This window comes from Gallus gallus, chromosome 3 (assembly GCF_016699485.2).
Source record: "Gallus gallus isolate bGalGal1 chromosome 3, bGalGal1.mat.broiler.GRCg7b, whole genome shotgun sequence".
Lineage (NCBI taxonomy): Eukaryota > Metazoa > Chordata > Aves > Galliformes > Phasianidae > Gallus > Gallus gallus.
Window position 1 is genome coordinate 104293385 of NC_052534.1, and position 22708 is coordinate 104316092.

At 70.4% G+C, this 22708-nt stretch overlaps 5 protein-coding genes across 12 annotated transcripts; 3 read left to right on the plus strand and 2 right to left on the minus strand.

Annotated features, from left to right (window-relative positions):
- Positions 1 to 205: 205 nt before the first annotated feature.
- AGBL5 (ATP/GTP binding protein like 5) lies at positions 206 to 8671 on the plus strand. Of its 6 annotated transcripts, XM_015285009.4 has the most exons (14): positions 206 to 414; positions 499 to 670; positions 760 to 926; positions 1342 to 1519; positions 1641 to 1819; positions 1939 to 2413; positions 2663 to 2832; positions 4698 to 4833; positions 4908 to 5095; positions 5178 to 5347; positions 7606 to 7724; positions 7860 to 7906; positions 8015 to 8327; positions 8414 to 8671. In XM_015285009.4, exons 1-14 carry the CDS (start codon positions 224 to 226, stop codon positions 8489 to 8491), a joined length of 2583 nt encoding a protein of 860 aa, XP_015140495.2. In that variant the 5' UTR covers positions 206 to 223; the 3' UTR covers positions 8492 to 8671. The 6 variants fall into 6 exon arrangements, with proteins under 6 accessions (XP_015140495.2, XP_015140493.2, XP_015140497.2 ...); XM_015285007.4 differs by having other exon boundaries at positions 8015 to 8671; XM_015285011.4 differs by lacking the exons at positions 499 to 670; positions 760 to 926 and having other exon boundaries at positions 8015 to 8671.
- Positions 8660 to 12304, minus strand: OST4 (oligosaccharyltransferase complex subunit 4, non-catalytic). Of its 2 annotated transcripts, none has more exons than XM_040696678.2 (3): positions 11641 to 12304; positions 9259 to 9400; positions 8660 to 8804 (listed from the first exon to the last, which is right to left on the minus strand). In XM_040696678.2, exon 2 carries the CDS (start codon positions 9397 to 9399, stop codon positions 9286 to 9288), a length of 114 nt encoding a protein of 37 aa, XP_040552612.1. In that variant the 5' UTR covers position 9400; positions 11641 to 12304; the 3' UTR covers positions 8660 to 8804; positions 9259 to 9285. The 2 variants fall into 2 exon arrangements, with proteins under 2 accessions (XP_040552612.1, NP_001185813.1); NM_001198884.2 differs by lacking the exon at positions 11641 to 12304 and adding an exon at positions 9528 to 9568.
- EMILIN1 (elastin microfibril interfacer 1) lies at positions 10290 to 15336 on the plus strand. The gene is given in 8 exon segments (XM_015285012.4): positions 10290 to 10489; positions 11907 to 12032; positions 12426 to 12778; positions 12780 to 13964; positions 14346 to 14453; positions 14535 to 14552; positions 14626 to 14760; positions 14887 to 15336. Coding segments are annotated over 8 exon segments (2379 nt in total). The 5' UTR covers positions 10290 to 10361; the 3' UTR covers positions 15213 to 15336.
- A 19-nt stretch (positions 15337 to 15355) lies between these two features.
- PRKACA (protein kinase, cAMP-dependent, catalytic, alpha) lies at positions 15356 to 20822 on the minus strand. 2 transcript variants are annotated; one of them, XM_025149111.3, is made up of 20 exons: positions 20398 to 20822; positions 19863 to 20077; positions 19617 to 19783; positions 19343 to 19456; positions 19158 to 19263; positions 18528 to 18591; positions 18377 to 18454; positions 18210 to 18298; positions 18032 to 18097; positions 17853 to 17900; positions 17533 to 17577; positions 16969 to 17107; positions 16767 to 16897; positions 16587 to 16676; positions 16363 to 16504; positions 16114 to 16277; positions 15927 to 16043; positions 15754 to 15816; positions 15598 to 15673; positions 15356 to 15527 (listed from the first exon to the last, which is right to left on the minus strand). In XM_025149111.3, exons 1-20 carry the CDS (start codon positions 20791 to 20793, stop codon positions 15441 to 15443), a joined length of 2397 nt encoding a protein of 798 aa, XP_025004879.2. In that variant the 5' UTR covers positions 20794 to 20822; the 3' UTR covers positions 15356 to 15440. The 2 variants fall into 2 exon arrangements, with proteins under 2 accessions (XP_025004879.2, XP_015140505.3); XM_015285019.4 differs by having other exon boundaries at positions 20181 to 20479.
- Positions 20750 to 22577, plus strand: KHK (ketohexokinase). The gene is made up of 8 exons (XM_015285032.4): positions 20750 to 20898; positions 20969 to 21085; positions 21190 to 21324; positions 21497 to 21569; positions 21646 to 21792; positions 21980 to 22068; positions 22172 to 22329; positions 22425 to 22577. Exons 1-8 carry the CDS (start codon positions 20792 to 20794, stop codon positions 22508 to 22510), a joined length of 912 nt encoding a protein of 303 aa, XP_015140518.1. The 5' UTR covers positions 20750 to 20791; the 3' UTR covers positions 22511 to 22577.
- Positions 22578 to 22708: the final 131 nt, after the last annotated feature.

The following is a 22708-nucleotide window of genomic DNA, read 5'->3' on the forward strand; positions in this document are numbered from 1 at the left end:
GCCGTGTGTACGCGTGTGGGTGCGTGCCGAGTGTGCGCGGCGGGCGGCGGCAGAGCCGGGGGGCGGCGGGGCCGCGATCTGCCGGAGGGGGCGTGGCCAGCGGCGGGCGGCCAGGCTCGCGCGTTGCCGTTGCCGTGGCGCCGTCCAATGGGCGGGCGCGTTGCTGGCGGGCGGCGTCCAACGGGCGGGCGCGTTGCTGCGGGGCGGCGGCGGCGGCGCGGCCATGGAGGTGCGTTGCGGCGGGCTGCTCTTCAGCTCCCGCTTCGACTCGGGCAACCTGGCGCGGGTGGAGCAGGTGGGGCCGCCCGAGGGCCGCGCCGCTCCCGGCAGCGCCGCGCTGCCGGCCGCCGACTACGAGTTCAACGTGTGGACGCGGCCCGACTGCGCGCACACCGAGTACGAGAACGGCAACAGGTAACGGAGAACGGGCGGGCGGGGCGGGCCGCGGCGGGACACCGCTGCGCCTCAACCGCACCGCTCCGTGCCCGCCCTCCGCAGGTCGTGGTTCTACTTCAGCGTGCGCGGCGGCGCGCCCGGGAAGCTGATCAAGCTGCACATCCTCAACATGAACCGGCAGAGCCGGCTGTACGCGCACGGCATGGCGCCCTTCGTGCGCACCGTGCCCGGGAGGCCCCGCTGGGAGCGCGTCCGCGAGCGGCCCTGCTTCCAGGTGCGGGGAAGGCCCGGCCGCCGCGCGCGGGGCTGCGGCTGTGCATGGCTGCGCGCTGCCCGCCCAGCTCCGCCCCGTGTCTCTCCCAGATGGTGGAGACCCAGTTTGTGCTGTCCTTTGTGCACCGCTTCCTGGAGCACCGCGGCACCACCACCTACTTTGCCTTCTGCTACCCTTTCTCCTACACGGAGTGCCAGGAGATGCTGGCGCAGCTGGACAGCCGCTTTGAGGAGTGCCGGCACATGGCTCCCAGCAGGTGCACGGGTGGGGCACGGCGCTCCCCGCTCCCGGCTGCCGCCCTGCATGCGCTCGCAGGGGGGGGGGCTGCAGGGCCGGGGAGGGGGGGCTGTAGGGCCGGGGGCCGATCCTGCGGCTTCAGGGAGGGGCTGGGACGGAACCGCTTCCCTTGTCGTAAGGAGAAGGGGTTCCCGGAGGGCTGAGCGCTCTGGCAGGCAAAGCCTCGCTTCCTCTCCGCTTCCTCTCCGCTTCCTCTCCGCTTCCTCTCTGCTTCCTGGCTGTGGGAAGGTTCGGTTGTCTCCATTTCACCGCTCCTCCGTGATTCTGATTCCCGTCCCAGCGGGGCTCGGCTGGAAGCTGTGACCGTCAGCCCCGAGAGCCCCGGCGGTGAGGATGTGGGGCGACGTCCCCTGAGCTCCCCTCTCCCCCCGCAGCCCCCTGGACTCGGTCTATTACCACCGGGAGCTGCTGTGCCACTCCCTGGACAAGCTGCGCGTCGACCTGCTGACCGTCACCTCCTGCCACGGCATGCAGGAGCGGCGCGAGCCCCGGCTCGACAAGCTCTTCCCGGACACGGCCACACCACGGCCACACCGCTTCACAGGGAAGAGGGTGAGCGGCTGCACGGGGACCTCAGAGCTGCCCCGAATGGGGGCTCAGCATTGGATCTGCACGGGGCCCGGGTGGGAGCGCTGCCCTTCAGCCCTCTGCTCACCCCCCCCCCGCCCTCCAGGTGTTCTTCCTGAGCAGCCGCGTGCACCCCGGCGAGACGCCCTCCAGCTTCGTCTTTAACGGCTTCCTGCGCTTCATCCTGCGTGAGGAGGACCCCCGTGCCCAGATGCTGCGCCGCATGTTCGTCTTTAAGCTCATTCCCATGCTCAACCCGGACGGAGTGGTGCGAGGCCACTATCGGTGAGCGGCTCCCTCCCGCCGCGGGGTTCGTACAGCCCCGCTGTGTGCGGGAGGAGCTGCGCTGATGGGCTTGGGGCTCAGCGGTGACCTCCAGGTGAGCGCAGCGTGGCCCTTTGCAGGACTGACTCGCGCGGGGTCAACCTGAACCGGCAGTACCTCGACCCCGACGCCGAGCTGCACCCCGCCGTGTACGGGGCCAAAGCAGTGCTGCTCTACCACCACGTGCACAGCCGTGTGCTGCCGGGCAGCCCCGACTGGAGGACCTACGTGTCGCCGCTCAGCACCAGCGTGCTCAGCACCAGATCTTCCAACCATTCCGTCCCAGAGGCGGCGCTGTCGGAGCTGGAGAAAACCAACAACCTCCGCAACGCGCCCAGCACGTGGAGTCGGGGCCTCGGCCCCTCTCGGGAACCCCCAGTGGACCTGATCCTCCCGGCGCAGCGCTGCGAGGAGGAAGCTGGGCAGCCGCCTCCGCTTCCCGAAGCCATCCTGCCCCAGCACAGCGGGCTGGCCTACTACGTCGACCTGCACGGGCATGCGTCCAAGCGGGGCTGCTTCATGTATGGCAACAGCTTCAGTGATGAGAATGATCAGGTGAGGGCGGGAGCGCTGCCTCGGGGCTTTGGTGTCCCTGCTGTGTGCTCGTGGCGCTGGGACCTGTCGTTGGTCCTGGCTCTGGCGTGGGAAGGATGGGAGCTGCCCCTGTGCCCCATAAAGGACAAGGGTAGTGTGGTGAGCCGTGCCTGCTGCTGGCTGTGGGCAGGGGCCACGTGCCCTGCGGGGATACCGCATCCCTGGGGCGCTGCTGGGGCACAGCATCACCTCTTGCCCTCTGCGCCGCAGGTGGAGAACATGCTGTTCCCTAAGCTCATCTCCTTGAACTCACCTCACTTTGACTTCACGGGCTGCAACTTCTCAGAGAAGAACATGTACGCCAAAGACAAGCGGGACGGGCAGTCCAAGGAGGGCAGCGGGCGTGTGGCCATCTACAAAGCACTGGGGATCATCCACAGGTAGGCAGAGCTCCACATCCCTGAGCCAGCCAGGCTGACATCCAGCAAATGGATCTGGTCCCAGGCCCAGGCAAGGAGCTGGGCGTGCTGGAGGCAGACGTGGGGGCGCCGACACAGTGCAGGTGCATCCTGCCTGCAGCCTCCCTGCTTTTTCTCCTTGCCTCTGTGTCCCTCCTGCAGCTCTTCTGACTTTGTACAGTATGGCTTCAGCTGGGAAGAACCACAGAGGTTACCCAGTTCTTGTCCAAGCACTTGTGTATGTTTGCTGCTTTCTAGACTGAGAGCTCTTTCCCAAATAGACGTGTTTGCATTTAGCCGTGATTAAAACTTATTATAGAGGTTAAGTTTAGCGTATCTCACGCACGAGATTGCTGTGGTATGCAAGCTGAGGGCATTCTTCTGCTCTGTGGCAGCCGCACGCATGCCTCTGTTCAGCAGCAATGTGGTATTTTTGGACTGTTTTTGCTGTGGTTGCTGGGAACAGAAGGAGGGCTGCTGGGAGCCACCAGGGAAGGGCAGTAAGAGGTCGGGTGTGCAACACTTCCTCTGCAGATCCCCCACTCCCCAGGTTTTACAGCTAATGAGCCTCTCCTTGTTAGTGCATCACCTGGGGTGGCCCACCAAACCTCTGCAGCTGTCCCGGGAAGGTGTTCCCCAGCACCCTTAGAGAGCAGTGACTTCTCCTGGGACAGAAGCAGCGCTCGCTGAGCGTTCTTATCACAGTTATATTTCTCAGTCACTCCAGAGCACAAATTAATTTCCTGTAGCCATAGCAGAGATGCAAAGAGTGCTGCCTGTGGCCATGTTAATCATTGATCTGAAAAGCCATTACTTCTACATGCAGCTTGGAAACGCTGAGGGCAGAGAAAGGTCGAGTGTTGAAACAAAGAACAATAACATGGCAAATGGAAAAGCTCTTGCAGACTTCTTGAGAATATAGAGTGAGGCAGAGGATGAAGGAAAGCACTCTGAAGAAAGGTTCAGGGAACTGGACTTGTTTGGCTGGGAGAAGAGAAGGCTCCAGGGAGACCTCATTGTGGCCTTCCAGTACTTGAAGGGAGTGTATAAACGGGAGGGGGAATGGCTGTTTACAAGGATGAATAGTGATAGAACATGGGGGAATGGTTTTAAACTGAGACAGGGGAGGTTTAGGTTGGATGTTAGGAGAAGTTTTTCATACAGAGGGTGGTGACGCACTGAACAGGCTGCCCAAGGAGGCTGTGGATGCCCCATCCCTGGAGGCATTCAAGGCCAGGCTGGATGTGGCTCTGGGCAGCCTGGTCTGCTGGTTGGTGACCCTGCATATAGCAGGGGGTTGAAACCCAATGATCATTGTGGTCCTTTTCAACCCAGGCCATTCTCTGTTTCTATGATTCACTGGGAGCCTCACCATCAAGTCATCCATTTTATTCCCTGCTCTGAGAAGCGCCACGCTCATTCCTCTGTATCTGCTCGAAAGGGAAGCAAAACCATGACCTTCTTATAGCAGAGATTGGAGCAGGAGACAGTGGCACAACAGCACTGGTGCAGGGGGATGTGGCATAATGGTGGCACATGGGAGGTCAGGCTGATGGTCCTTGATCTTGCAGCTCTTTTCCAACCCAAACAGGTGTATGATTCTGTCAGGGGAGGCCTCACGTGCTGCCCCTGGGGCACAGAGGAGGAGGAAGTGCCCCGATCCCCAGACCAAACCACCTCCTGGACCCCTCCTGTCCTGGCTGAGCTCTGAGGTGTCCTCAGTACAGATGCTGAAGTCTCTCCCCTCCCCAGGGCCGTGCTCGTGCCGTCTGCTCTGCTCCCTTCTGTCAGGACGCCTGGTTGTGGCTGTCATTACTATAACGGCTGCCTTTCCTTCTGCCCCGCAGCTACACACTGGAGTGCAACTACAACACGGGCCGATCGGTGAACAGCATCCCTCTGGCCTGCCACGACAACGGGCGCGCCAGCCCCCCGCCACCACCCACCTTCCCTTCCAAATACACCGTGGAGCTGTTCGAGCAGGTAAGAGCCGCCTGGGCAGGGCAGCGGGGCCGCACCACGGGGCCACGTCTCACGGCCGCCCCCTCACCCCGCAGGTGGGCAGAGCTCTGGCCGTGGCTGCCCTGGACATGGCGGAGTGCAACCCGTGGCCACGCATCGTGCTGTCGGAGCACAGCTGCCTCAGCAACCTGCGGGCCTGGATGCTGAAGCACGTGCGCGGCACGCGGGGCAACGGAGCCTGCGCGCAGAGGAGAGGAGGCCGCAGCCCCCCCAGGAGTGCCGGGTGAGGGCTGGGGGGGTCGTGCTATGAGGGCAGGGCTGAGCCATCGGCGTCACACTGACGTCCGCTTCTCCTCCCCTGGCAGCGGGCTGCCAAGCTCAGCCTCAGAGAGCGCCCTGTCCCGCGTGCGCAGCTTCAGCCACGGCAGCCAGCAGGACTCGCCCCGCGTCAGAGCCTCGCCCAGCTTCCCCGGTGCTGCTGTGGATGCTCCGGGCCCGCAGAAGGGTGGCATGCAACCCCCGGCACCGCTGCGAGGTAAGCCGGGCTGGGGGCCGCTCGCACACATGCTGCAGTGCCTGCCGAGCTGCTGCGCCGAGCCACAGCCCTGACCCGAGGAGCGCTCGGTGCCAGCGTAACGATTTGGTTTGATGTGACAAAAGTGGGTTTGTGTGGAAGAAGTGAGTGTGAGAGCGGCCGCCCCGTCCTTTCAGAAGGGCCCCGGACACGTGGCAGGAGAGCCCTGACGGCAGCATCCTATGGGGCTGCAGGGCCGGCACAGTGCCCAGCCCCACATGCGGGCCGTCCTCGCTGCCCACTGCCACAGCCCTGCCGTGTCCTGGGCTTGAAGCATCACTGTGTGGAGGGCAGAGCGGTATGAAAACCTCTTACCCCGCAGCCTCTGCCACCCAGATTGTCTCTGGGGATACACCAAAGTGCCTTTCTGCACCCCAGGCAGCGGCTGAGGGTGCTGCAGGCACGTGCCAAGCTACCCGCACACCCGGGAGGCACAGCCACAGCCCTGCCATGGGGTGACAAAGCAAGGCGGTGGCCGTAGCCCTCGCTGCAGGGCACTGCCCAGAGGTGGGCACAGCCACGGTGCTGCAGGAAGGCTGCAGCGGCGCACAGCACAGCCCCGGGCTGCTGCAGGGCTCCCGGCCCCGCAGGCATTGCGCTCTGAATGCACGGCAGTGGGGCTCCGAGCGGAGGGCTGTGGGTGCTGCTGGGTGTGCGTGGAGCTGTGCTCGGGTCCAGGCTTTGTGCTGCCGTGTTTCTGACTGTCAGTGTGTCCCTGTGCTTTGCGTGTGTTGCACGCGTCGTTTCCTCCTCCGTGGTTCCTTCCTGGTGTTTTGTAGTTGTTCTCCTCTGCCTTGAGAGCACAGCAGGGAGGAAATAAAAGGTTTGTGTTCCCGTGGGCACGTTGTGGCGTCTGTTCCTTCTGCCGTGCGCACGCTGCCCACCCGCAGCAGCCTGCAGGGCTCCAGAGCCAGCACGGTGGCAGTGGGGGGAGGCTGAGGGGGGCCCAGCTGCACTGCTGTTGGGGCAGGGATGGTGGCATCGTGTGGCAGCTCCAGCACGGTGGCAGCAGGGCACCATCCCAGCCACGGTGCAGCTTCGCTGTTTGTTCAGCGTCTGTTGGAAGCGTGGCTGTAGGCTGCCTGACCCCCCCGGCTGTGCTGTTGCCAAACCCCCACCACCACCACCCACCCTCCTTTGCTGCTGCAGTCCCCTTTTGGGACCTGGATGGTGCTGCTCCCTCTTCCTTCCCCGTGCGGCTGGAAAAGGGAAGCAGCGAGATGCAGTGGTGTGGGGCAGCGCAGGATGAGGGTGCTGCCCTGGCAGATCCCCTTCCTGTGCACGTGGCTGCGTGCTGTGCGGAAAGGGGCCAGACGCTGCCGCCTGCACAGGATGTGGGGGTCAGGGCTCGGGCCTGGCTCTGCTGCCCGTCCTGTGCCACAGCATACGGGGACATCCTGCACCGCCGGCTCTGACCCTCAGCAGGCTCATCTCCTCCTCAGCTGCTCTGAGGAACAGAGCCAGACGCGGAGCTCCCGCTCTGGTCCGGCCGGACTCGAGGGGACCTCATTTCAGAGCAATCTGGTGCTGCGATGAGCCCAAGGTTGAGTACTGCTGCTTGCTGCCGTTGCTTCTGAGCACCAGCACGTGGGGTTTGGCTGCTGCACACCCAGAACGCCCCTCTAGCTACACCGAGACCCCCCCAGCACGGGGCCTACTCTTGCTCATGCTTCCCGCACGCCTTCAGCTTGTGCTGTCTTCGCAGTCCCCACGCTGCTTCCTTTTCCCCGGCTCCCAGGGCCAGCCCAGCCCTTCCCTCAGGAGCTGCGTCCTACAGACCTCAGCGCTGCCGAGCACACCCCGCAGGCACTCATTAGCAGCCCTCCTCCATCACGGCTGCCGACATGCAGTGCAGGCTCAGGGCTTTGTCTGCGGCCACAGGCTGTCCCTGCGGTGCGGGGCCGCGTGGCTGTAGCTCTTTCTTCTCACTCCAGCATCCTGTTTCCCATTAGCTGCGCCGTGCTGGTTACCGCCCTCCCGCTGCCAGCGTTCCAGCAGCTGCTAAAGCTTTGGCAGCAGCCAGTCGGGCTCTGCTGCCAAAAAGTCCTCCAGGCACAGGGGCTGATCCTGTGCCAAAGCCCTGCCTGTGCCTCGTGCCGGGGGGGGGGAGGGGGATCCGTGCTCGCCCCGTGCTCTCCGTGCGGTGGGGAGATTTGGCCTCAGTGCTGTGCAGCACCATGTGCAGCTCTCTGCAATGAGCCGTCTCCTTTGTCCCACAGGGTCCCTGCCAGCAGGCGCCTGTGCAGGGTCGGTGCTGGGTGCCGGCTACAGACTGCAGGAGGCTCCGCACGGTGGTGGCAGCAAGGCAGGGGCCGCGCACGGCACCATGCTGCTGCAGGTAGGGCTGTGCAAAGGGGGAGCGAGGGGCCTGGCCGCTTCCCCAGGGGACTGAGGAATGTGGGGCTGGGGCACGGCGCAGCCACAGTTGCACCGGGAAGGCACGGGCCCTAACGTTGTGCGCTCTTCCCTGCAGGTGTTCCCAAGGAAGCTGAATGCCAGGAGGGCCCTGGAGCAGCCCGGGTAGGTGCTGGCGTGGCCACGGCGCTGACCCAACCCATGGGAACCCCATCCCCGCCCCAGGCCCGGTGCACCGCTGAGCCCCTCACTACCCTGTGCGGTTCCCTGCAGCCCGAGGGGGCTCACCACCCGCCCCAGCAGGATCCCAGTGCGGAGGAAGGCGGCGGCAGCCCTGAGCTTGCCAACGCTCAGCTCCAGCAGCACCGCAGCCCTCCAAGCCCCGACGCCCAGCTGCGCTGCGCTCTGCACCACGCAGTCTACCCCAGGCGGATCCGTCCCAACTGTCCTGGTACAGGAAGACAGCAACGCAGCACCAGCCCCGACCCCACTCCCTGTACCCCCAGCACCCTGCCCGGAGCCGCCAATCCCTGGCACCGGGGCACCCAGCGTGGAGCAGCTGCTGGGCGAGGGTCTGCGCCCCCAGGTACAGCCCAGGGCACGGCGGGGGAACGTGGCACGTGTGGGAGGCTCCGTATCTGGCCTCCCCCCACCCGCTGTCCTGCTTTGCAGTGCCCACCCAGCCTCGCCACCGCCCGCCCCGTGCTGCGCTCCTACCGGCAGCTCCTCTCCTTCTGTGCCGAGGCCTGACCGTGGCCACAGGCGCCGGACCCGCGCGTGCCACAGCTGCGTGCCCAACCTGGGAGCCACCGGACGGCGAAGCCGTAGCCGCCGTCGGCGCTGTATTCGGTGCCACGTGAGGGGCTGGGGGCCGCCCCGCTCAGCCCGGAGACCCCGAGGCATTTTTACATAACACGGTTTTGTCTCATATCGTGTTTCTGTCAAAGCCCGCTCAGAGCCGGCACGGCGGTGAGGGGTGGCACGGGGTGAGGGTATGGGGGGGCTTCCGCAGCCGCCATGGTGTGGTGCTGCTCCGGGTGGTGCGGCTCTGTGCAGCGCAGCCCTGGGGGGAGAGAGCACTGTGAGCAGGGGGGGCACAGGGACAAGGATGGGGGTGGCATGGGGATGGGGATGAGGACAAGATGGGGGCGCGTGTGACAGGAATAGGGACGGGGATGGGGACAGAGGGAGGGTCAGGAGGGGAATGGGGATGAAGACGGTGATAAAGAAAGGGGGTGTGATTGGAATGGGGATATAACAGAGGCAGGGATGGGGATAGGGACAGGAGGGAGACAAGGCCAAGACGGGGGCGTGTGACAGGGATGGGAAGGAAGATGAGGAAGGGTCAGGATGAAGGCGGCGACCACGATGGGGATGGGAGCGGGGCACGGCGCTGGGGACCAACGCGGGGCCGAGGGTGGCAGCGAGGATCGAGACAGGGCCAGAGACGGGGAAAAGGCCGAGGGGAAGGCCGGGGATCGGGGACGGGCCGGGCCGGGGCCGGGGCGGCGCAGTACCGGTGCCTCTCGGGGCTCACTCCCGCCTCACTCCTGCCGCTTGGGGTTGTTAACGGCCACGTAGTGGTAGAGCACGACGAGCAGGAAGAGCGACACGCCCAGCATGTTGGCGAAGATGGCGAGCTGCACGTCCGTCACCATCCTGCGGGCGGCGGCAATGGGCGCCGGGATCCCACCTCGGGACCGGGACCGGACCCGGACCCCGACCCCCCCCACCCAATACCGGAGCCCGCGGCCCACCCCCCGGGCCTTCCCCTCCCGCCGCTCACGCGATGCCGCTCCGTTCCCTCCGCCGCCGCCGCCTCCGCGCGCTCTACGCCACTTCCGGCCGCCGCTTCCGGCCGCGGGGCACGGCGGGAGAGCGGGGGGCGGGGCAGCGCTGCTCTCGTGACGTCACGCCCCAGCCGTGACGTCACGGGCGCGGGCACGCCGCCAGCGGCGTCCCACGTGGGCCGCGCCCCGACGGGCGACGGCCAAATATAGCGCGGGGCGGGGCGGGGCCGGGGAGGGGGCACCTCCGCCCGCGGGGCTCCGCGCCCCCGCGCCGTGACGTCACCGCGGGGCCGGGGGCCGAGGCGTGACGTCACGGGCAGCCGGCGCCCAGGGGCAGCGCGGTGTCACGGCGGGGCCGGGGCTGCCCGTGACGTCACCGCGGGGGTCACCGCGGGGACGTGGCACGGCGCGGCGCGGAAGGGGGGGGGCGGGGGGAGGGGGGGGCGAGGCGGAGTGCCCGCCGAGCGGTGCCACGTCCCCGAGGTGCGGGACACCCCCGCGGGGCGACGCGGTGCGGCGCGGGGCCGCCCGGAGCCGAGCGCCGCGCGCTGCCCCCTGCCCGGCCCCTCGCATCCCCCCCCGGCGGGCCCTAACGAGGAGCAGATGTGCGGCGGCGGCGGCGGCGGCGGCGGCGGCGGGGGCGGGGGCGGCGCGCGGTGCCCGGCGGAGCGGCGGCGCGGGGCGGGCAGGAAGCGGGGGGCCCCGGGGACGCCGTCGGGCGGCTGCGGCGGGGCGGCCCCGCGGCGGGGGTTGGCCGAGGGGAGGGGAGCGCCGAGCGGAGCCGGGGGCAGAGCCGAGGGACGGGACGGGACCGGACGGGACGGGACGGCATGGCCCCGTGGCTGTGGCCGTGGCTCGTGGCCGCCCAGGCCCTGGCCGCCAACTTCCCCCCGCGCTACAGCCTCTACACCGGGGGGGCCGCCCCGCACGGCCCCGCGCGGGCCGCCAGCAGGCACAGGTAGGAGCCGTCCCGCGCGGCGCCGCTCCGACGACGGCTGCGGGGCGGTGCGGGGCTCGGCGCGGTCCTCCAGCGGCGGAGGAGCACGTGGAGGGCGCGGGGCGGGGGCTGCGTGCGGGCCGAGGGGAGCGGGGTGCGGGAGCGCGGCGGGGTCGGCCCGGCGCCGGGTGCGGGGCGCCGGGAGGTCCCAAACCTCGCGCGGCGCCGCGGGGTCCCCGTGCGGGCGCGGGGCTGCCGCGGGGTCCGGCGGTGCGGAGCTGCGGTCCTCCGCTCGCCGCGGCCACATCAGCACCGCGGCAGCGGGGCCGTGCGGGAGCGGGCGGGGGGGCCGCGCCGCGCGTCCGGCGCCGGCCCCTCGGATGAGCGGGGACACGCGGGACCGCGCTCCACGCGGGATGTCGCCGCGGGGCCGGGGGGGAACGCGGACTCGGCCTCTCCGGTCCCGCACCGCACCGGGGGGCGTTCACCTGCGGCTGCGAGGCCGCGGCGGGGGGGTCCCGGGGGTGCACCGCGCCCCGTGCCCGCGGCTGCGGGATGCGGAGCCCCGTCCCCGCCGTGCGGGTGCCGCGCCCGTCCCCACCGCTGCGGGGTGCGGGCGCAGCCCCGCGGGCGGCGTCGGCCCGGGATGAGGGGGAGGTGCGGGGGAAGCGGGGGGGGGCCCTCGGCGCAGGAATTCCCGGCGGCCCCCGGGGAGGAGCTGGAATCCGGCCGCGGGCTGAGGGGAACCAGCCGGGCTGCCGGGAACGGCCGCGGGGCTGTGGGGCGGCCCGGAGGGAGGGGGGGCGGGGGGGCCGCGCAGGGCTCGGACCATATATGGCTGTGCGCAGCGCGGGGCCGGGCCGGGGTCTTGCGGCGGGGGGCGGGCGGGGGGCCCTGCCCGGAGCCGGGGCGGGGGAGGGGGTGGGGGGCCGAGCCCCGCCTCACCGCTCGAGTGGGATGGGACGGGGGCCGCGGGTCTCATCCCGGCTCCGTGCCGTCGGGGGTGGATGGGGCGGGGGCTGTGCCCCCCGTTCGTGTGCTCCGGGGTGGGGTGAGCCCCTGAGAGACGGGCGCGGGGCGGCAGAACCCCGATGCGGGATGGCACCGGGGGATGTCCGCACCGCGCGGCTGTGCGTTCCGTCAGCGGGGTCCCCGCAGCGCCGCGGCCTCACCTGGGGGCACGTCGGGGTCGGACCGCTCCGCCTCCCCATCCCCGACCCCGCACGAGGCCGCCAGCGCGGCTGCGGTGCGCCCTCGGGGCTGCGGGGCTGGCACCGGCGGGAGAGGGCGTCGGCGGGGCGGGATGCGGCCCATTAACCCGCAGCACCGGGCCGTGACGGCGCTACCGGGCGGAGGGGGAGGAAACGGGAGACGCGGAGGGGGGGTGGTGCGGAGGGAGCCCGGGGGTGCCGTTACGCTGCCGACCCCCTCCCCGCAGGAACTGGTGCGCCTTCGTGGTGACGCGCACGGTGAGCTGCGTGGTGGAGGACGGCGTGGAGAGCTTCGTTAAGGCCGACTTCCAGCCGTGCGCCTGGGGGCAGCTGCAGTGTCCCCGCGTCCTGGCGTGAGTGCCGCGGGGCTGGGAGAGGGGAGGGGGGGGCTCGGGGCCGGCCGCCGTGTTTATCCGCTCTGGGAACGCTGTTTACTTTTTCGCAAGAATGCGGTCGCAGCGGCGCCTGACCTGCCCCGACCCGGCTCTTCTCGCACCGCACCGCTGCGGGGGTTCGGGGAGCGCCGCCCGCCTCTACGGGGCGGCCCTGGGGGTGTGAGGGGGGGTGTCCGGACCGCAAAGTGGGAGGCGGTGGCGGCGGCGACCCGTCCGGCTGCGTGACAGCCCCGTAGCCTCCCGTAGCTTCGCGTTCCTCCCAGCCCGGTGCCGCAGAGCGGCGCTGGGTTGGGGTGGCACGCGCGGCCGCAGGACCCCCTCCTCACCCCCCCAACACGGCTGTGCCCGCAGGTACCGCAGCTTCCTGCGGCCCCGTTACAAAGTGGCCCAGAAGACGGTGTCGGACCTGGAGTGGCGGTGCTGCCAGGGCTACTCGGGGGAGGACTGCTCCGAAGGGCCGCTGCAGGGCCCCCCCCAACCCACCGCCCACCCCCGGCCCCGGCCCGGCCGCCCCACGCTCTCCGGTTTCGGCAGCGCGCTGAGCGGGCTGGGGGGCGAGGGCGGCGCCGGCGGGGGAGGGGGGGGCCGAGGGGGGGCGGCGACCCCGCGGAGCCCGGACGAGGCCGAGAAGGTGCGGCGGCTGGAGGAGGCGGTGCAGCGGCTGAGCCGGCAGCTGGAGGAGCAGCAGAAGCAGCTGCGGGACGCGCGCCCCGGGGCCGACGGCGGGACCCCCCCCGGCCGACGCCGCTCCCCCCGACGTGCGGGAGGCTCTCGTCCACATCCAGCAGCGGCTGCAGCGCCTGGAGGCGGCGCGGGACGGCGCCGGCGGAGAGGGGGTCCCGGGGGGAGTCGCCTCGCCGGAGGAGGAGGAGCGGCTGCGGGAGGCGTGCGCGGCGTGCGCGACCGGCACCGAGGGGCTGCGGCGGCAGCAGGCGGAGGACCGCGAGCGCATGCGGGCGCTGGAGAAGCTGGTGGGCTCGGTGGACCAGCGCAACCGCGAGGCGGTGGAGACGGTGCAGCGGCACGTCAGCGCCCTGAGCGCCCGCCTGGCCCCCCCCGCGCCCCCCGACGAGCTGCTCCGGCGCACGGCCGAGCTGGAGCGCCGCGTGGGAGCGCTGGAGACGGCACGAGGAGCGGGGCAGGGCCCGGGCCCGGCGCTGGCGCGGCGGCTGACGGAGCTGGAGGGGCGGCTGAACGCGTCCCGCGCCGCCGGGCCGCCCGACGGGGACGCGTCGCTGCGGGGCCGCGTGGCCAACCTGAGCCGGGCGCTGGAGGGGCTGGAGGGGCGGCTGCGGGAGCACGAAGCGCGGCTGCGGGAGCCCGCCGACCTCGGCGACGAGGAGGAGCCGCTGGAGGGCTTCAGCGTGTTCGGCAACGGCGCCGCGCCCTGGGAGCTGCGGGAGCTGCGGGCGGAGTTGGCGGACGCGCTGCTGGCCTTCGGGGCGCTGAACGGCACCGTGCGGGGCCTGCAGGACGCCGCCGAGCAGCACGACGCGAGGCTGCGGGACCTGAGCGCCGCCCGGCAGAGCCTCACCGCGGAGCTGGACCGCCTCGTGGCCGAAGCGGCGGAACGCGCGGCGCGGAGCGAGGAACGCGGGGAGAGCGCGGCGGAGTGCGGGGAGGCGCTGGAACCGCGCGTGGCCAAACTGGAGGGAGTCTGCGAGCAGTTGGAGGCGGTGGCCGGGGGGCTGCGGGCCGTGCGGGAGGGGCTGAGCCGGCACGTGGCGGGGCTGTGGGGGGCGGTGCGGGAGCTGAACGGCACCGGCCGCACCCACGAGGCGCTGCTGGAGAAGCTGCAGGCGCAGCTCCCGCGTCGGTTCGCGGCTCTCGACGGCAGCGTGCAGCAGCTGCGCAACGAGGTGCTCGGCGGAGGGAGGCAGCAGGCGGCCGGTGGGTGCGGGGGGGTGCGGTACGGGGGGGCAGCGGGAAGGGGGGGGGGGAGGGGGCGGCGGTGGGGGAGGGAGGAAAAGGGGTGCGGGGATGGGGGAGTGGGGATGGAGGGAGGGGAGAGGTAGGCGCCGGGATGGGGCGAAGGAGGTGAAGGAGGCGGGTTTGGGGGAAGCCGGTGGGAGTTCATGTTTCCGAGGGCAGAGCGTGGAGACGGTCGCGGAGCTTGTGGGTATGGGGCTGAGGGGCGGGGGGATGTGAGAGCACGGGGGTGGGAAGCTGAGGCTTGTGGGGGTGGGAGGTGTGGGACACGAGGGGTGGGGACAAGGGGTGTGGGGACGCCAAATGGGAACGAAGGGCCCTAACTCTCCCCGTTTTCCTCAGGTCCCCCGGGGCCCCCCGGCCCCGTGGGCCCCCCAGGGGAGATGGGCCCTTCCGGCCCCTCCGGGCCCCCTGGCAAGGATGGGGAGCAGGGCCCCGTGGGCCCCCCAGGTAGGAAGCAGCCCCCGTGCCCCTGCAGCCTGGTGCCGGTGTGGCTGTGCCCACAGTGTCGTTCTATCCCTTCTCTCACAGGTCTGCCAGGAGAGAGAGGTATGGGGGTGTGGGTTGGGGGGTGGGGGGGGGATGGAGGGCACCGAGGGCCCCGTGCTAACACAGTGCCCAGGCCCGGTGGGGGAGCCGGGCTCTGTGCCCCACATCGCCTTCTCGGCCGCCCTGAGCACGCAGCGCACGGAGCCGGGCACCGTGCCCTTCGACAGGGTGCTGCTCAACGACGGCGGAGCCTACGACCCCGAGACGGGTGAGTGGGGCAAGGAGGGGGAGGAAGGGCTGGCGAGGGGGGGTTTAGGAGCGTATTAAGGCCGCGGGGCTGAGCCCCTCCCTGGGGCACCGTGGAGACCGCCACGCGCTGCCGTTGCCCCCCCAGGGACCTTCACGGCACCGGTGAGCGGGCGCTACCTGGTGAGCGCGGTGCTGACGGGGCACAAGGGCGAGAAGCTGGAGGCGGTGCTGTCGCGTTCCAACCAGGGTATAGCGCGCCTGGACTCGGGGGGCTTCCAGCCCGAGGGCCTGGAGAACCAGCCCATAGCCGAGCTGCAGCCCAGCCCCGGAGCGCTGGGGGTCTTCAGCCTCATCGTGCCGCTGGAGGCGGGCGAGACGCTGTGCGTCGATCTGGTGGCGGGGCGGTTGGCCCACGCGCCCGACGAACCCCTCACCGTGTTCAGCGCTGCGCTGCTCTACGACACCCTGTAGGGACCCCCGCCACGCAGACCCCCCCACGCCCCGTTATTTATCGGCACCCCCCGTCCTTGCGCCCACGCTGCCACGTGCCCCGCGCCTCCCCCTCCCCGCCCCCCCCCACGCCCCCTCCCACCCAATAAAGACGCGACACCGGGTTTTGTACCCCCTGTCTCCCGCCTCCTTCCTGCCCCGTCGCTTTATTGCCCTTCCGGATTGGGTCCCACCGCCGTCCCGTTGCCGTCAGAACTCCTCATCCCATCCCGAAAGCTCATCCTCCACCGGCGTCGAATCGACCGAGAACCGCTTGAAGTTGGCGTAGGGGGGGCCCTGCGGGGTGCGGTCAGCGCCAGGCCCCCGGGCCCCCCCAGTGCCTCCCACCCTCACACCCCGTCCCCACCTCCTTCAGTAGTTGCACAGTGGGCGCCTCCATCTGCCGCAGCGCGAGTCGCTTCCATCGGATGGCTCCGAACCACCTGGGGACGGGGGGGGGCTGCAGGAAGGGCCACGGAGGGGGGAGCATGGGATAACCCCCTCTACCTCCGTGTCCCCTCACCTGTGCTTCTTAATGCCACGGATGCCACTGGCTGTGTTCCCCAGGCGCTGCCCTGGGCGCCTCCTGTGAAGGGATGGGATGGGATGGGATGGGATGGGATGGGGTGGGATGGGATGGGATGGGAGTGGGGATGAGAATGTAGGTGGGGGGAGGGGATGGGGATTGAGCCAGACCTGCAGAGCTTGGCAATGAGAGAGCAGGCAGCCTCACTGAGGAAGGCGGGGAAGGAGAAGATGCCGTCCAGGATGCGGCTGTAGATCTTCTGGGGGTCAGCACTGTGGAAAGGGGGCCTGCACGGCACGGGGGAGTCACAGCTGGCCAGGGGAGTGGGTCAGGCTCGGCCCTGAGGCACACGCTCACCTGCCCACCAGCATCTCGAACACGAGGATGCCCAGCATCCAGAAGTCGACTGCGAAGTCGTGGCCTTCGTGGCGCAGCATCTCAGGCGCCAGGTACTCGGGCGTCCCGCAGAAGGAGAACGTCTTCTCCCCGCGCTCCAACTCCTTGGCGAAGCCAAAGTCCACCTACGGCACGGCAGCCCTCAGCCCTCCAAGCCCAGATCCCATCACAAATATCAGGGCTCATAGCGCTGCCCCCACGCCTTGGTACCAGCTTGACGTAACCCAGCTGGTCCAGCATCAGGTTCTCGGGCTTCAGGTCCCGGTAGACGATGCCGTGGCCGTGCAGGTACTCCAGTCCCTCCACCACACATGCAGAGCAGAACACGGCCAGCGGTTCCTCAAAGCAGCGCCTGCAGAGCGAGACCAGCATTCGGTCCGGCATTGCCTGGCGCTGCAGCACGCGGCCGCCCACCCCGTGCCCCAGCCCCGTACACCTCACGCAGCTTGGTCCACAGCTCTCCGCCCTGGCAGAACTCCAGCAGCAGGTAGATGTGCTGCGCGTCACGGAAGGAGCCAAAGAACCTGCGGGTGGGAGCAGCTCAGTGCCCCGCACAGCCCCCCTGGCCCCGCACAGCCCCCCCGGCCCCGCACAGCCCCCAGCCCCACGCTCACCCCACAATGAAGGGGCAGTGGCTGCGGGCCAGCACCCTCCTCTCCGTACACATGTGCTCCTGCTGCCGTGTCCGCACCACCCAGTCCTTGCGGATCCGTTTCAGCGCAAAGAGCTGCTCACGGCACCGCACCTGGCAGAGGGCACCGGGATGGGGATGGGGATGGCACGGCGGGGAGCCCACGGGACGGGCACGGCTCTCACCAGCTCCACCCTGCCGAAGCCGCCGGTGCCCAGCACGACGCGCTGCCCCTGCTTCTGTCCCTCCTCATAGTACACAGCCGCCAGCTCCTCCAGCTGCACTGCTGGGCAGGGCTGCGGCAAGTGGGAGGACCCCCAGCTCCTGTGGGGAGAGCACTGCCCTGCAGAGCCTGAACCCAGAGTGCCTGTCCCCATCCCCGTCACTACCCCATTCCATTCCATTCCATTCCATTCCATTCCATTCCATTCCATTCCATTCCCACCCCAATCCTCGTCTCTGTTTCCATCCCCATCTCATTACGATGCCATCCACATCCCCATCCCCATCCCATTTCCATTCTCATTCCATCCCATCCCCATCCCTGTTCCTATCCCCATCTCCATCCCCATCCCCATCCCCATCTCTATCTCCATCCCCATCCCCGTTCCCATTCCCATTCCCATCCCATCCCATCCCATCCCATCCCATCCCATCCCATCCCTGTCCCCATCCCCATCCCACCCCCATCGCATCCCTATTCCTGCCCCCAGCCCATCCCACCCCCATCCCATCCATCCCACACTGACCGCCTGGGTTCCTTCGGGGTGGGCACCTCTGGTGCAGACGCATTTCTGCAAATGGAAGCAGCCCCAGCTCAGCCTCCCCAGCCCCCAGAGCCACACAGTGTGGTTGGGATGGGCACAGGGTGGGTTCTGGGATCCGGAGTTCTGGACCCGTCACACAGGGCAGCACACAGGCCATGCTGAGCACGCGCCGGGGCCGTGCTGTGTTCCCAGGGCAGAGTCCAGGACCCGCTGCTGGTGCCACGTCACCGTGCCCAGCACCCACCCGTGCAGCGATGTGCATGGGGACCTTGGGGCCAAAGCGTGCCCACGGGGACACTCACACATCTGAATCGTGACGGGGGCAGAAGGGGATGATCTCCAGGAAGTCCCTGTGGGGCAGAGCAAGCGTCAGTGCCATGCAGGGACACGGGGACGTGGGGACACGGGGACACGGCAGTCTGAGGACACGGGTACATAGGGACACAAGGACACGGGGATGTGAGAACACAGGGACACCCACTCCTTGGCCACGGTGATGCAGGTGACATGTCCCTGTGCTTGGCATGACGCTGTGCGGCGGATGTTCCTGTGCGGAGGAGTGGGTGTGCAAGAGCTCTGTGCACGTGAGAGCCGGTGCATGCATGTGCACGAGAGCTGCATGCATGCGGCGCTGCCCCGCGGCCCTGCAGGGCACCTACTGCAGCAGTGAGAGCTCCCCAAAGTGCTCGCCCGTGCCCAGCACCCGCAGCAGCTTCTCCTGCCCATCCTCACGCCGGCTGACCCGCACCTGCAGGGATGTGGGGCTGAGTAGGGTGGGAGAGACCCAGTGCTGCCCCACGGCGCTGCCCCACCGCATAGCACCCACCTCGCCCTTCAGAATGATGTAGAAGCTCTGCCCCTCGTCACCCTCGCGGATGATGACGTGGCCGGGTGCGAAGGAGCACTACGGGCACAGAGGAGCTCAGGGCTGTGCTGAGCGGGGGGCTCTGTCCCATAGCCCCCACATGCATCTGTACCTCCTCCATGGCGTCAAGCAGCTTGGATAGGTGGCTGTCCGACAGCTCCTCCAGCCAGTGCACCCTGTGTGAGGGCACAGCTCCTGTGCGTGCTGCAGCCCACCCACATCCCCCTGCATCCCCCCCTGCACCCCTCCTGCATCCCACCTGCATCTCACCTGCATCCCTCCTGCACCCCCCTGCATCTCCCTCCTGCAACCCTCCTGTATCTTCCCTGCATCCTCCCTGCATCCTCCTGCATCCCTCCTGCACCCCACCTGCATCTCCCTCCTGCATCTCCCTCCTGCATCTCCCTCCTGCATCTCCCTCCTGCATCCCTCCTGCATCTCCCTCCTGCAACCCTCCTGTATCTTCCCTGCATCCCACCTGCATCCCACCTGCATCCCTCCTGCATCCCCCTCGCATCCCTCCTGCATCTCACCTGCATCCCTCCTGCATCCCCCCTGCATCTCCCTCCTGCAACCCTCCTGTACCTTCCCTGCATCCTCCCTGCATCCTCCTGCATCCCCCCTGCATCCCTCCTGCATTCCCCCTGCATCTCCCCCTACACCCCTCCTACATCCCTCCCGCATCCCTCTCGCACCGCTCCCTCACTCGGCGCCCCTCCCCACCGCCCGAGGCCGGACTCACGTTCTCAGGACCCGCAGCACATCGGCTCTCCTCTGCCGGGCGTTGCCGGTTGTGATGGCACGGAACCGCTGCCGGTCAATGGCCCAGAGGCGCACGGGGCCGAGCGCTGGGGCAGAGCAGAGTGAGCGCGGTACCGGAGAGAGCGGGGCCGGCCGCAGGGAGCGGGAGGGCAGGAGCGCGCTTACCTCGCACGGTGGCGGTGCGCCGGCAGTGATACAGGATGGCCAACTCGCCGAAAACGTCCCCGGGCCCCAAAGTGCGGAGCTGCCGGCCCCGCTGGGTCACGCTCAGACGTCCCTCTGCGGGGTGCGGGCGGCCTCGTGCACCGCGGCGGACGCGCACACGCACGCGCACACGCACACGCGCGCCCGGGGTTGCGGGGCTGCGGGCGAGCGGGCGGCGGCCTCGCACGTGGGCGCGCACACGGCGACGCGCCCGGCTCTCTCGGCCCTCCCTCACCTGCCACGATGTACATGGCGTTCCCCTCGTCGCCCTCGGCCACCACCGTGTCGCCGGCCTCGTGTCGCACGGTCACGAAGCTCCTCGCCAGAGCCTCGGGGCAGCCCTCTCCCAAACGCCGCAGGAAGTCGCTGCGCTGCACGGCCTCCGCTATCAGGGCCAGGTCCCTGCGGGCGCGGGGACGGCGGTGGGGCGGCTCCGACCCTCGGCTCCCCCCCGCAACCCCCGCTTCCCCCCCCCGGGTACCTCTGCGAGTTGGTTCCGGGGGGCGGCGGGGGCGCGGCGGCGTCGCCCGGGAGGGGCTCGGGCACGATGGCGGGGGCGCGGCGGTGCGGGGAGGAGGGGGGCGGCTCGGCGTCCGGGAGGCCCCCGCCGTCGTCCGGTCCCCGCGCCGCGCGTTGCAGGAAGGCGCGCTCCTCCTCCAGCCTCAGGTCACGCAGCCACCGCTCCATCGCGTATCCCTGCGGGAGTGGGACGGCGGAGATGCGGGGTCAACCGGCGCCACCGGGAGGGTGCGGGACGGCCCCGCGGCACGGCGAACGGTAGCTCAGGGCACGGGGCCACCTGGCACCGGCGGTGTCTGCACAGCTCCGCGGCACGGGGAGGGCTCTAAGGGCGCTCTGCGCCCGAGCAAAGGTCGCCCCGGCGGGACGGGGACGGGACGCGATGGGACGGGAATAGACCGGTTGCCTACCGCCCCTTCGCGGCCACCAACGCCACCACCCCCCGGCGGACCCGGCGGCGGACACGGCCCCGCGCCCCCCGCCCGCGCGGCCCTTACCCACCTCCGTCCCCGCGTTGAGCGCCGTCTCCTCCCATCCGCGGGACACCGCACCGCCCCGCACCCCGCGCGGTGACACATTAACCCGCCCCGCCTCTCCCCGGCCACGTGCTGACCCGTGCCCCCGGCCACCGCGCACCGATCCTGCCCCGAGCCCCGCGCGTCCGTCCCGCACCCACCGCGCACCCGCCCCGCACGCCCCGCGCACCCATCCCGCGAGCAGCGCGCTCCCGGCGGGGCCGTGCGGGTGGGAGCCGCGGGCGAGCGGCGGCGGCGGCGCGAGGCGCCGGGGCTGCGTGAGGCCACCGGGGCGGAGCCTGCGGGGTGCCACCCCCCGTCCCCCCCATCCCGCGGGGCAGAGCGGAGCGGATCGGTGCGCTGCGAGGATCGCGGCATGGCGGCGGGGGCGGGAGGCGAGAAGCGGATCCTGTGCGTGGGGCTGGTGTGCCTCGACGTGATCAGCGTGGTGGACGCGTACCCGGCCGAGGACAGCGACACGAGGTACCGCCCCGCGCGGCGCCCCGCACGGCGTCCCGCTCGGCGCCCCGCACGCTGACCCCGCGCCCCGCAGGTGCCTGACGCAGCGGTGGCAGCGCGGGGGGAACGCCTCCAACTCGTGCACGGTGCTGGCGCTGCTGGGCGCTCCCTGCGCCTTCATGGGCTCCCTGACGCCCGGGCACGCGGCCGAGTGAGTGGGGACGACGGGGCGGCCGGGGGGAGGGGGGACGCGGTGCCGGGCGCCCGCAGCCCCGCCGCGCCCCGTCGCCCCCCCGACCCCGCGTGCGCCCCCAGCTTCATCGTGGCGGATTTTCGACGCCGCGGCGTGGACGTGACGCACGTCGCCTGGCAGCCCCGCGGGGACGTGCCCTGCGCCTGCTGCGTGGTCAGCGCCGCCAGCGGCTCGCGGACCATCGTGCTGCACGACACGTGGGTCCCCTCCCCCCCCCCGGGATCCCCGGCCCCGCCGTGATCGGCGGAGCTCCCGCAGCGCCGCGGGACGGCCGGCGGGCGGCCCCCGTTAATCGCTCCCCGCCCTCCCGGGGCTCCTCGCCCGGTGCCCGGGGCAGAGGCGAGGCGCCGGGCTGCCCTTCGCCCGCAGGAACCTGCCCGACGTCACCGAGCGCGACTTCGCGCGGGTCGACCTGGCTCAGTACAAGTGGATCCACTGGGAGGTGCGGGGCGGCGCGGGGCGGGCTCCGAGGGAGGGGGGCGTGGCTCGCCGTGACCACGGCCCCCCTTTCCCCTCAGGCCCGCAACGCGGCGGAGCAGGAGCGGATGATGCTCCGCGTGGAGCGCCACAACAGCGCGCTGCCGCCCGCGCAGCGCATCCGCACGTCGGTGGAGGTGGAGAAGCCGCGGGACGATCTGCTGCCGCTCCTGGCGCACGGCGACGTGGTACGGCCCGGACACGCCCACCCCGCCACGCCCCGCCGGCGATTGGTCCGTCGGGGGTGGTGGGCGGGGCCAGACGGGGAATGGGGCGGGGCCACGCGCGGGTGTGGCTCGAAAGGGGGCGTGGCCTGAGCGAGTCGGGGCGGGGCCCGGTGGGCCCGGAGGAACGCCGGCCCGCCGCCCCCCGCAGGTGTTCATCAGCAAGGACCTGGCCAAGCACTTCGGCTACGGGACGGCGGCCGAGGCGCTGCGGGGGCTGCGGGGCCGCGTGCGGCCGGGGTAAGGCGTGGGGACGGGACGGGGACGGAGCGGGGTGGGTTGCGGGTGGAGCGCGGCTGCGGGTGGGGCTCCGCCCGCCCCCGGCCCAGCTGTAGCCCCGCAGCGCGACCATGATCTGCGCGTGGGCCGAGGAGGGCGCCGACGCGCTGGAGCCGGACGGGACCCTGGTGCACGCCGACGCCTTCCCACCGGAGCGGCTGGTGGACACGTTGGGGGCCGGAGACACCTTCAACGCCGCCGTCATCTTCGCGCTGTCAGGAGGTGGGCACGGACCCGGCGGTTCGGTTCGGCCCGGCCCGGCCCCGCAGCTCCTCACGGCTCCCCCCCCGTGTCCGTCACTCCTCCCCTTCCCCCAGGGCAGAGCCTGCGGGACGCGCTCACCTTCGGCTGTCGCATCGCGGGGAAGAAGTGCGGGATCCACGGCTACGACGGCATCGTCTGAGCCGCGCGGTGCCCCCCGCCCCGCGCCCAATAAAGCTCGCGGATCCCCACCGCCGCCTCCTGCCGGAGCCCCCGCGTGTCCCCCCTGCTCTGTTCACACTGTGGGCGGCAGCGGCTGTATTCCTCGCCCCCGCGTTACAGCGTGAACCCGCGCGTCCTGAACCCTCCCCCCCCGCCGGGCCCGCTGCGGCGGGGGAGG

Excerpts from the sequence above, each read along its gene's own strand:
- AGBL5 (XM_015285007.4), top strand. The coding sequence starts at position 224 with ATGGAGGTGCGTTGCGGCGGGCTGCTCTTCAGCTCCCGCTTCGACTCG. Across the intron at positions 671-759 it reads GCGAGCGGCCCTGCTTCCAG|ATGGTGGAGACCCAGTTTGT; the intron begins GTGCGGGGAAGG and ends TGTCTCTCCCAG. Across the intron at positions 7,907-8,014 it reads AGGGCCCTGGAGCAGCCCGG|CCCGAGGGGGCTCACCACCC; the intron begins GTAGGTGCTGGC and ends GGTTCCCTGCAG.
- OST4 (XM_040696678.2), bottom strand. The coding sequence starts at position 9,399 with ATGGTGACGGACGTGCAGCTCGCCATCTTCGCCAACATGCTGGGCGTG.
- PRKACA (XM_025149111.3), bottom strand. The coding sequence starts at position 20,793 with ATGCCGCGATCCTCGCAGCGCACCGATCCGCTCCGCTCTGCCCCGCGG. Across the intron at positions 19,457-19,616 it reads CGCCATGTACATCGTGGCAG|AGGGACGTCTGAGCGTGACC; the intron begins GTGAGGGAGGGC and ends CGCACCCCGCAG. Across the intron at positions 16,044-16,113 it reads TTCGAGATGCTGGTGGGCAG|GCCCCCTTTCCACAGTGCTG; the intron begins GTGAGCGTGTGC and ends CGTGCCGTGCAG.
- KHK (XM_015285032.4), top strand. The coding sequence starts at position 20,792 with ATGGCGGCGGGGGCGGGAGGCGAGAAGCGGATCCTGTGCGTGGGGCTG. Across the intron at positions 20,899-20,968 it reads GCCGAGGACAGCGACACGAG|GTGCCTGACGCAGCGGTGGC; the intron begins GTACCGCCCCGC and ends CGCGCCCCGCAG. Across the intron at positions 21,793-21,979 it reads TCCTGGCGCACGGCGACGTG|GTGTTCATCAGCAAGGACCT; the intron begins GTACGGCCCGGA and ends CGCCCCCCGCAG.